General features: G+C 35.7%; 1 protein-coding gene across 1 annotated transcript in view; it reads left to right on the forward strand.

Annotated features, from left to right (window-relative positions):
- Positions 1 to 831: 831 nt before the first annotated feature.
- The window catches only part of LOC121380244, a 43,744-nt gene continuing 32,144 nt past the window's right edge, over positions 832 to 12,431 (forward strand). The window contains exons 1-3 of the mRNA XM_041509073.1: positions 832 to 874; positions 974 to 1,026; positions 9,758 to 9,851. Of these exons, the coding sequence (XP_041365007.1) occupies positions 833 to 874; positions 974 to 1,026; positions 9,758 to 9,851 (189 nt within the window). The 5' untranslated portion in view covers position 832. The remainder of the gene's footprint in view (positions 875 to 973; positions 1,027 to 9,757; positions 9,852 to 12,431) is intronic.

The raw sequence follows: 12,431 nt of genomic DNA on the forward strand, positions 1-12,431 counted from the left end.
TCAATATCAATTTTACTGTTCGTAAATAATTGTGTATTTAAATTAAAAATGGACGTCTACAATTTAGGTATCATTTTACTATTGCGACTGGTCTATTGGGGGAGATCATAATATCAAATACACAATAATCTATTGTAATTAACTGTCAATCTTACTTTGAAGACGCTAGTGAGTTTATCACTTATTTTAAAGGAATGATTAGGCAAGACTTTTGGACTGGTATGCATATTCAATGCAAGTTGATTTTTTTGCAGAATGATGAAACAGGCATGCGTCGCAATGTTCTGTAATAATATCCATCTCAGTAAGCTAGCAATAAGTAGGCCTATATTTTATTTTCGTGTTACTGCTGTTACAATCTACACCTTTGAACTCCCAGTGTATGTTCTGACATGAAATACATTGATATTCCATCAAAATCTAATATATTATACTTTGAACAAAATAAAGTGCACCTGGATTCGAGTTGACCAACCACTGGGGCGAGCTGGCCAACCACTAGGGTGAGATGACCAACCACTGGGGCGAGTTGGTAAAATTTTGTTTTAGTGAGTTGACTAAACAGTCTGGGGCGAGTTACTTTTAGGGTGAGTTGACCTGCTCCCTCTGGGAGAGCTACGAAAACGAGCATAGCCTACGTATTTTATTTATATTCGAATTGTAAACTAATTTTTATGAGTTTTAGCGTATATAAATAGGATATGTTTTGACCCAAAAGTGGGTACGTTTTCACCAAAATTGGGTACGTTTTCGCTATCTCCTTCGTTGACTCATTTTCCTTCTTCCTTTTTTAGACCAATTACACGCATGCGCGAATAATGTAAACACCAATATGGCTGCTGCCGAAGATGGTTCTTACTATGGAACCTGGAGGGTAAGATAGTTTAAACTCGTGTATCCTTTGTCGTACACATACTGCCTCTTCATTAGCTGTAACAACTGGACGCTAAACTTTTGTTTATGTTATTTTCAGATTGTAGAATGTGTGTCGTTAGCTGGGACGGTAGAAACCACCGGTATTGAAGGGTAAGTCATGGTGACACTTTTCTTAAAGGCACACCTTCTGGTCTTCATCATTGGGAAAGACTTCTGTACCCTCCCCCACCCTCCCTTGGGTTATTGAATTTGCGATGGCAACTGAATATTGCATCAAAAACCACAAACGACGTAGTGTTAACGTCTGAATTCTGTGTAGCCCGAGTACTTGTAACGGTAAGAGACAGGGATCGCATTTTTCAGGGTTTGCACGCAAAGTGACGCATCATGGAAGGTATCAGGTCGTTTCGTAACCATACCGTTTCGTACCATACCGGTTCGGGAAAAATATCCGCCCGGTCCCCCCCCCCCTCCCTAACCCTAACCCTAACCTTAACCCCAACCCTAAACCCTAAACCCTAAACCCTAAACCCTAACCCCTAACTAAAAATAATAATGGAGGGGACCGGGCGGATATTATACCCCGGTTCGTACCCAAAGGCATACCAGTTCGTAACCAGAGGAACATCGGCATACCAGTTCGTACCCACATTTGTACATGTTGTTTAATGAAAAACAAAACAAAAAAAATCCAAGCCAACTGCATTTTAATAATTAGCGATTAGAAATTGTCACGAAGAACTATGTCAAGCGAAGTCAGCTTATATGTTGATATATTTGACACACGTAACATTTTTCTTTATAATTATATATAGAGATATTGAAACCCAGTACATTCATACAATTGTATTTATGGTAAAGGTAAATGTGAAATTAATAAAAACTTATATGTTGGTATATTTCTCAAAACTTTCAAAATGTGACTTATTCCCTATTTAGCACAGAGTCCTTCAATAATTGACAGGTGAAAGTAGCATTATGAACTTTTAAATTTGCATATGACATGAAATTTGCATACCGTTATTACACAGGTTAATACAATCAAATATTAAAGTGCTGTGCCAGACCATACACTAAAATTTCAAATTCCACAATTAAATGCGTTCTTAATTCATTGCAATAAACCGGCCTCGGTGGCGTTGTGGCAGGCCATCGGTCTACATGCTGGTAGGTACTGGGTTCGGATCCCAGTCGAGGCATGGGATTTTTAATCGAGATACCGATTCCAAACCCTGAGTGAGTGCTCCGCAAGGCTGAATGGGTAGATGTAAACCACTTGCACCGACCAGTGATCCATAACTGGTTCAACAAAGGCCATGGTTTGTGCTATCCTGCCTGTGGGAAGCGCAAATAAAAGATCCCTTGCTGCCTGTCGTAAACAGAGTAGCCTATTTGGCGACAGCGGGTTTCCTCTAAAAACAGTGTCAGAATGACCATATGTTTGACGTCCAATAGCCGATGATAAGATAAAAAATCAATGTGCTCTAGCGGCGTCGTTAAATAAAACAAACTTTACTTCATTGCAATAATATTTTACACCGATATGTAAATCAATAATTAAGAAAATGCCTCATAAAAGTATTAAAACATCACTCCCGTAGAACACTGCCGGAAACGACCGAGTAAAATTCTCGGTAAAAACATTTGCCTGTAAATAGCCGTGACGTCACAAAGGGAACGGCTTCACAGAAACCTACCACGAGATGACTTCCAGCGCAAGCGAAAGTGGGACCGACAGCGACTGCTAAGCTTGATCATGCGATTCTTCTTTCGATGATGAATAGTGTAGTAATGACGACTGGACTAATATTTGTGCAACACAACAAATAATGCCTTATCAGTTTGAACCTGGAACATTTTCCGACGAACCACCAGCCTGACAGATGACAATGAAAATGGTCGTGGAGACAGCTTACCACTAATTTACAACTTTTATTCTTGTTTTGTTCTTTAGCTTTTCGTGCGAATTAATTTGCTACCCTGTATGTTCTAATACTTGTGATGTAGTAGAAAAGACGATAAATAACTCTTGAATTCTACGAGTGAAGTGGACCCGATATCGGTAATTTTAAGAAATAAACAAAAACTACTTTTAGTCCGTCCCGTCCCGCTATGAAGATGGTTTTTTTGTGTGAATAATTTCAGTTTAGTTTGACGTAAAAAAAAGAAGAGTAAAAGTGTTTTGGAAATAACAAAACAATACTATTTTTTGTGTGCAGTTGTGAAAACAGTCTGCTCAGAAATAAATAACTTATAGCACATTCCATAGTATGAAAAAAGGTTTTCTCTGTGGGAGGTATAGTAAAATTAATTTAATGTATTTATAGTCTGTTTTACAGGGAACGCCTTTTTTCATACTGTGGAATTTACAAGTCATTTATTTCTGAGCCAATTGTTTTCTAAGATGCATCCAAATTTAGCTTCTTTTTTTTCTTTTTTACAAAAAAACCCTACATTTTTGTAGGATGGGACGGACTAGGCTATAGATACTTACTTGTTTGTACTTTATTGTTTTAATGTTCTCGAACTGTAAAGAAAAATCTCACAAATGGACGAGATGCAAACGACAACAAATCGGATCTCGATGATTGCACGAACCATGCATGAGAAAACAAACTGACCGGAGTTGAAAGCATAATGCAATTTGGGACATTGACGATATGCACCCCAAGGTCGTTTCGGTGTGGATGGCGTCGGCTTGTTGTCATTTGTTTTGTGTCGCAGAAAAATTGTTGGTACGGCATCTTTTTTTAAAAGCAATAACACATGGTATTCCCATATCTCGCTTAAGCCGACAAGCCAGTTCGGACGAATCGAAACTAAAGTGTCTGCTGTCGCAACGGTCTCCGGCATTTTCTTCCTGTCCAGTATTTCCACGTTGTTTGAATCAAATTCACACACAGCTTTCTCACAGCAACATTACTAGGAAATGCGTGAAGACTAAATTTATCGGCTTTTGTATTGCTACAGCCGCCAACAACACGCCGTTTAACCATAATAAACACAAAAGAAGCAATGAACAATGGCACTGACTATCGAAAGGAGTTCCCTTCGCGACGTCACGGATCAAATCTTACGGAAATTCCCGAAACGAATTCAGCTGGTTCTGTTTTTCAGGGGAATATTTTTAAATGGAAAATATACCGGTATATAATTTAAAAAAAAAAAAAAATATCTTGATTGATATAGCTCAATACATCATACATCTGGCACAGCACTTTAAATGGGTTTATGACAAAATAATTGCTCTTTGGCTATGAAAAGGTATGCTTTTTGGTTACGAAAAGGTATGCTTTTTTGGTTACGACACGGCATGCTTCAGTGATGCACAGCACATAATTGCTCATTTAATGCTTATAAAAGATACTAAGTGAGTTATTACAACAATTTTTTGGCTAAATGTTACAATATGTTTGTAATATAACATTATAATTGTGTATTTAAAAAAAATATTAATGTTAGGTGTAATGTATGACATTATTTAATTGGTTACGAACTGGTATGCTATAGTGGTTACAAAACGGTATGGTACGAACGGGTTTGGGTACGAAACGTCTAGAAACCTGGAAAACCCTGAAAAGTGCTTAAATTTTATTTTCATCCTGAAAAGTGCATAAGACTCCTGGGAAAATTAATTCTGGTTCCAAACAATACCCTTCACGCAACGGTAATTTTAAGAGGTCAACTGCCATTGGTCAGCTGTTAAAATATATACACAGTGAGAAGGCGTTGACATAAATGAACACAGCTTGTGATTGGTTGAACAAATTATGTACCGTAGCTGTCAGCAGACTGTTTCTGAATCAAGTAAACACTTAAAACAGTAAACAAACAATCATTTTATGGGTTAGTTTTGATTGTTTGTGATATAAATCGGTGGTAACAAAGAGTCCACTTCAAGAGATTATTTTTGTGTTACCAGGAAATATGTGTTTGACATTTAGTTACAGGAACAGTTTATAATTCCCCAAAATTTCATATTTGAAACACTATGTCATTAATGAGTTTAAAATAATTATCAATGAAAAATAAAATGTTTATATGATTTATATAATTTTGTCACTAGATACTGTTCAAAAACCACAAATAAATGATGATTTAAAGTATATGTACTTGTATTCTATAAGCACCGTAAATGTATTAATTAATGTTTAGATGTTTTGTGACTTTTTCTTTTACACTTTTTTTCCTTTTTTTTTCTTCTTCTTCTTCTTCTTCTTCTTATTTTTTATTTTTAAAAATTCTGAGCAGTGTTCTTGCTGCTCCATTTGGTAGGACTTTCCTTTGGCACTGTCATGTATAAAGAACATTATAACATTTTAATACTTATCATAAATAGTTAGGGTTAGTGACAGTGCCAAAGGAAAGTCCTTCCTTAACAGCTGCTATTTTGTCCCATACCTGTATCCATTTGTATGTTTGATACACGCAATAAAAGTTATATTTTAATTGAACAATGGAAACATTTTATTTGTTATCAACTCAGCAATCTCCGACTGAAAAACCACTTATTTGGCGTCACATGATCAGACCGCTCATTCTGTATTTTGTTTCCACTAACAATCGTCTGCTATTTTGTCTTCAATTGCAGATTTAATTGGTTGTAACTAATGAATTTTACTTTTTGTCATTCTGTTTATTCAGCAATTCTTTATAAAATATTATACACTTTTAATTTTGGGGGGATATCACTGCTTATAAAAACACGGAAGTGGTAGTGTTTATAATTAAACTAATTTATCTTTGGTGCCATGCAAATAATATATACACCGCCTTTCCAAAAATGAAACTACTTTTTATCCCCTGGCAATTTCAAAGCGATCGATTCATTGGATGAAGATGGAAATAAAATTAACAGAATTTTGTTTATCCCACATTATGGGTTCATTTTACAGACATCCTTATTGTTTTACTTATATCTTCAGCAAAACCAGAATTGCCCGTGAATGTCACACTGACAACGGTCACATTATAAGTCAGCACACCAACACACAACAATATGTGGTAACCAAGCTTTCCCTTATTTTATTTTTTTTGCTTTTCGTTTTATTTTTTTGAAGGGTGTGATGCCACGTGGCTGCCCTCCTTTAATTTTCACCCAGCAAGACAGCGGGAACACTGTTGTATAGTAATGTTATTAACAGCTGGTAAAGATGTTGCTGAAATGCATTTCAAGTTATATCAGTCAAATTAAGCTTAACATTTCAGTGGTATTGAGGATAAAATATTTTGAGGTTAGCATATAACATTATTTATACTCAATTCGGCTTGCTTGTTTGGGGAATACATATTTTGGGTACAATGTTTATCACATTGACTTTGGTGCAATCAAAAAGCCCTGTCTCTATTAAGTTATATAATTCTGAATCTTGACCAAAAATAAATGAATGCCTTAAACAAATATCCACAATGTGGTTAGATATGTATTATTACTATGAAGGTTTTTTTGTGTGTGTAGAATCCAGCATTGAGACAGATGCATGCACACCTGCACACACACACAGTCAAAATTGCACACTGCAATATCTTTTTATTTATGTATTTTTACAACTTTTTAGATAATGGTAGCCCCTCTCCCATGGCTATGATATTCAATGTTGGGCTAGTAAATAACTACTATTGCCATGCCCGATAGCTAGTAAAAAACATTTGTCAAATGTTGCAGTTACGGTACGTCTTTTTGTAAATATGAATATCCTGCCACCACCCCAACCCCAACCCCCAATGTTAGTGTTTTAAAGCTATATCTCCTTCTTTAGGTGATATATCTGATTATTACTATTATTTAGTAAAATTGAGTAAAGTAGGGCTAGTGAATTTTTAATCGTGGCTAGTAAATGTTTATAATCACTGATCCCATGGCTACTGTCCGAACCAAAATGTTAACAACTACAAAAAATTACTCTCTTACACAGATTCCACATATGAGACTGTAACGATGTCAGTATTGACTTTGCTGAGATAGCATAGGGCAAAACACATGCAGTTTTCTGCCGTCTGCCATTTTGCTTTTTTATGGAATACTCTTCAAGAGGGGTGAAAGCCTCCAAAGTATGTAACATAATTAATATAAAATCAATAATCTTTAGTGGTATATTTAAAGAAACAAAAAATGATTAAAAAAATTAATATGACGTCATCACGTTTGCTTTTATATCATAACATGTTATGACATTGCTAGATTAAGTCATATCCTTTCACCCCTTTTGGAGAATATTCCATAAAAAGTCAACATGGCAGCCAGCACAAAATTACATGCTTTTTGCCCTATGCGATCTCAGCGAAGTCGATACCCGGACCACCAACACATACTGACACTTTAAGAAATGAAAAACACGTAATTTTAGAGTTAATAAAAAAAACTGTGACTATTCCTGCTAACTGGGAGCAGCCATTTTGGTGTTTTTTTCGTCGTGTCCAGTACTCTAGCTTGGAAGGAAGTGATGTCAGCTCCTAGCAACTCCTGGATGCAATATATATTGTTGAATATGCCTACCGGTCCAAAAGCCTTGCGCTAGCATTCCTTTAAGTAACTGTTAATTATTTATCCCCTCGTGGCGAGGATCGTGCCTGAATGTATGACACTATTCTACTTCTAGTGACTTTATTTCTCATCTGATTTTCATGAAACTTCATATATAGTGCTCTCTGCTTCAAAGGTGAAGGTCACTATTAATAAAAATATAAATACATGTATATCACGATTCTTGTGAATTCATTTCTCATCCACTTCTACTTCATATACGGGTCGTGGTATCTTGATCACAACAGGACTTTATTTCTAAATAGATCATGGCATCTTGAACTCGATGCCATGATCCTATTCACATACGTGTATAAAGTTTCATCAAAATTGGATAACCTCTCTGCGTTGAAGGTCACGGTCACTTACTAAAAATAGAAATACGACAACGGCATCCAATTTTCATGAAACAAATAGGAATAGGATCATGGCATTTTGAACGAGTTCATGTTTTGCCTGTTTGTTAAAGCTCAAGGTCAGTATTTCCAAAAAATAGAAATACTATGTCACCACTCTAGTGACTTCATTTCTCATTCAATTTTCATGAAACTTCATATATATATATATATATGAATAGGATTTTGATATCTTGTTTTATTTAACGACGCACTCAACACATTTTATTTACGGTTATATGGCGTCAGACATATGGTTATGGACCACACAGATTTTGAGAGGAAACCCGCTGTCGCCACTACATGGGCTACTCTTTCCGATTAGCAGCAAGGGATCTTTTATTTGCACTTCCCACAGGTAGGATAGCACAAACCATGGCGTTTGTTGAACCAGTTATGGATCACTGGTTGGTGCAAGTGGTTTACACCTACCCATTGAGCCTTGCGGAGCACTCACTCAGGGTTTGGAGTCGGTATCTGGATTAAAAATCCCATGCCTCGACTGGGATCCGAACCCAATACCTACCAGCCTGTAGACCGATGGCCTAACCACTACACCACCGAGGCCGGTTTGATATCTTGAATGTCTGAGTTTGCATTTTGCCTGTCTTCCTCAAGGAGCAAGGTCACCAAATAGAAATTACATTACCACTCATAACAACTTCATTTCTCATCCAATTTACATTAAACTTGACATATAGCAATATGATCAGGGCATCTTGAAGGAATTGACCTTTCACCTCATTGCATCAAAGGTCAAGGCCAATGTTACCAAAAATATGGATTACATCATCCGATTTTCATGAAATTTAACATACAGCATTAGGATGATGCAGTCGCAAGGGAATTTGTGACATTTCCAATGCTTAATTTGTTGATGTTATAAGGCAGTGAAGATGATAAGCAGTATTGGGGGAGGGGCATTAATAAAATGAAACAGTTTAAAAACTGAATGACGCTTGACTGATTAACAGCAACCAGTGTAATGTCTAGTCTCATACCAAAGCGAAACAGTGAAGTACAGTGTCACTTAGAATCAGTTGAGGAGTTCAAAACACATCATTCAGATGAAACCTGAAGTTTATTTTTTTTATTTAATTTTTTTTATTTTATCCCAGTACCCCCTTTGCTTTCTCTCCTTTGACTTACATCTCATTTCTTCTCATTCTGGCAGTTCCTCCTATCTTCAACTTCTTTCCTATCCACCTCCACAACCCAGTCCTTGTCTCACCAACTGCGATATGTGCTTGTCTCTTGTGACTATCCGTTCCACACACCTGTCATTTCCCATCAACGTTTAGCTGTGGGTTTAGTCTGACCACTTCGGAGAGCGTTCAGTAGTTATTTCTGGCACTGTTAAGAGGCACTTGTAACCACCTACTTTACACCCCTACTACTGGTGGTTAGTTAGTGCTGTGGGTCAGAACAGCTTTATTAGCGGCACATGATGGCGATGCCAGGTGGGTGCAGGGAAGTACATAGAGACTACACCCGTGGAGGAAGTTGAGGCAGGTAGATAATGGTGTGGACAGCTCAGAAGACAGTGGGAAGAAACTGACAGACAGGGTCGAAACAGATTGCAATTATTGGATAATATTATATTAAAATAATGAGAATGATAGGAGGAGGGTGATAGATGAGGAAAATGAATGAAAGTGTGAGCCAGCTTTGACGGGATTTGAACCACTGTCCTCAGCTTGATTATCCAGCAGCTTATCCAGCAGCTTATCCACTAGACAACAGAGCTTACTACAAAACCTGAAGTTAGCAGATGCCTGGTATGCAGTCAGTCTGTGATTGATCACCATCAGTGCATGGGCCCAATGGGTTGGGCTGTTTCTCGTTCCAGCCGTGCATCAAGACTGGTATAACAAAATGTGAAATGGTATTTTGCAGATTTTAAACACAGTATTAGTAAATCACTAGTTTCATCCAGAGGTTTTATTTTTTTATTTTTTAACAGAACTGAATTTCATCTTGATGAAAATGGAGATGTTTCCTGGAAAATTTCTGAAGATGCTGAGCCCATGCCTTTCTTCAACTGTGAAACATACGAGGTACGTACATGTATACATAATTTAATGATTGTCTCTTGTTTCTTTTTTAAGTTCATTGGGGTATGAAAAACATAAAAACAGGCATAATCTGTGAATCGATGAAGCCTTTCACACAAAATTTTGCCATGCTTTTGTTTTGGTTCTTTTCCATATGAACCTAAAACTAAAAGAAATAACAGACAATCCTTATAATTATTCCCTTGTGAAGAGTCGTTGAGGGGATAAACATGTAGCATTTTGCCCATAAATACGTACGTTTGTGACATGACGACATACATCAGTGCTCTAACGACTTCATTTTTCATATGATGTTAGTGAAACTTTATATTTAGGAATAGGATCATGATATCTTAAACAAGTTCGCGATTCGCCTCTCTGCTTCAGAGGTCAAGAACTATTACCAATAATTGAAATATGACTTTATTTCTTATCCGATTTGCATGAAACTTCATATATGGGAATAGTATCATGATATCTTAAACAAGTTCACCTCACTGCGTTGAATGTCAAGGTCACTGCTCTAGCAAGTTCATTTCTCATCCGATGTTCATGACTATATAGGAATATGATTATGATATCTTGAACGAGTTTGCGTTTTGCCTCTCTGCTTCAAAGGTCGTGGTCACTATTACTAAAAATAAAAATATGTCACCAATCTAGCAACTTATTTTCTTATCCGATTTTCATGAAACTTCATGGATTGAAATAGGATCAGGGCATCTTGGACATGTTTTCGCAGAGCTGGCTCTGCCACTTGCCAAATTTGCAAATTGCAAATTTTAAGAAAACAATTGTGTGATAATTGATATTTTGTTGGCAAATAGCTATAGGTTTAGCATTTTTTAGATAATTTGGCGAAATTTTCTGATCACCCAGAGCTAGCTAGCCCTGTTTAGTTTCGCTTCTCTGCTTCAAAGGTCAAGGTCACTATTACTTAAAATAGAAATATCATGGCACCACTCTTGCAACTTCATTTCTTATCCGATGTTCATAAAACTTCACATATATGATATAGCTATATCATCAGGGCATCTTGAATGAGTTTGCATTTTGCCTCTGTGTCGAAGGTCAAGGTCAATATTTCCAAAAATAGAAATACTATATCACCACTCTAATGACTGCATTTCGTACGATTTTCATGAAACTTCATACTGTAAATCATGAAATTAATACAGACAAAATATTAATGCACAAATTGTGTACCGGTATAATGTATCAGTGCAATAATTAGTTGACACATATTTTTAAGAAGAAAAAATAACCAAATGTGTATTTATTAGAATTAAAGTATTAGTTTATGTCATTAGAAAGTAATCATGTAATAAACAAGATAACACAAACATAAAAGAAATATAAAATAAATGTATTCTGGACAAGCGAAACGAACTGTCCGTTAATTGTTGTTGATACTAGCTAGATGTAGATGTACTATTTTAGCTCCACACCATGTCATTTCTGTGGTGCTCTCTATTTAAGAGGTACAGGAAATTACTACCATCTAATAAAAATGGCTAGTTTTCACTGGTATATGACTGTCAAAACAAATGCCAACTTCTAATGTTTAATTATTGTGAGCTAAAACTAAAGTAAATTCTGTAAAAACAACTCATAATGTTTTGTTTTGCGATTTGATTTTTAAAAGTTGCATTTGCCAGACACATTATTAAATAAAAATACACATTTTAGAGTACCTGTGCCAACACAATAACATCATGACACCACATTTTCATGATTTACAGTTTATAGTAATGAGTTCAGGTTTCACCTCTCTGCTTTAAAGAACAAGGTTATTATTACTAAAAATAGAAATGCAACGTCACTGCTCTAGCAACTTCATTTCTCGTGCGATTTTCATGAAACTTCATCTTTAGGAATATAATCATGATATCCTGAAGGAATTTGCGTTTCGCCTGTCAGTGTCAAAGGTCAAGGTCACTATTACTAAAAATAGAAATTGCATCACTATTCTAGTAACTTCATTTGTCATCCAATTTACAGAAAACTGTACATACTATATTTGACCGGAAATAAGCCCACAGGGCTAAGCCAACTCATTATGAGCTTAGCATGGGGTAGGCTTATTCCTAGACAAGGGGCCAGTTTTGTTTTAAGAAACAAATAATAAGGAAATGAACCAGGAAGAAAACAAAAAAATTTCAGAACCACATCTTCTGTTAATTACAGTGTTCCATTTGTTATTAATAAATGTTAATTATAGTGTTCCATTTGTTATTAATAAATGTTAATTACAGTGTTCCATTTGTTATTAATAAATGTTAATTATAGTGTTCCATTTGTTATTAATAAATGTTAATTATAGTGTTCCATTTGTTATTAATAAATGTTAATTATAGTGTTCCATTTGTTATTACTAAATAATAATAATAATAATAATAATTTTTTTTTTTTTTTTTTACTAGTATCTAACACAAGTTTAGTAAAATCAATATGATTCACGCACGAATAATAATTTCTGTATTATCTACATTATCCAAAATATAACTTTTATGAATAACAGGACCGTTTCAAATGTAACCAAAAGGAGACCATGAAATGATGTCATTTGGTAAGCGATTACAC

This window comes from Gigantopelta aegis, chromosome 8 (genome assembly GCF_016097555.1).
Source record: "Gigantopelta aegis isolate Gae_Host chromosome 8, Gae_host_genome, whole genome shotgun sequence".
Classification (NCBI taxonomy): Eukaryota; Metazoa; Mollusca; class Gastropoda; order Neomphalida; family Peltospiridae; genus Gigantopelta; species Gigantopelta aegis.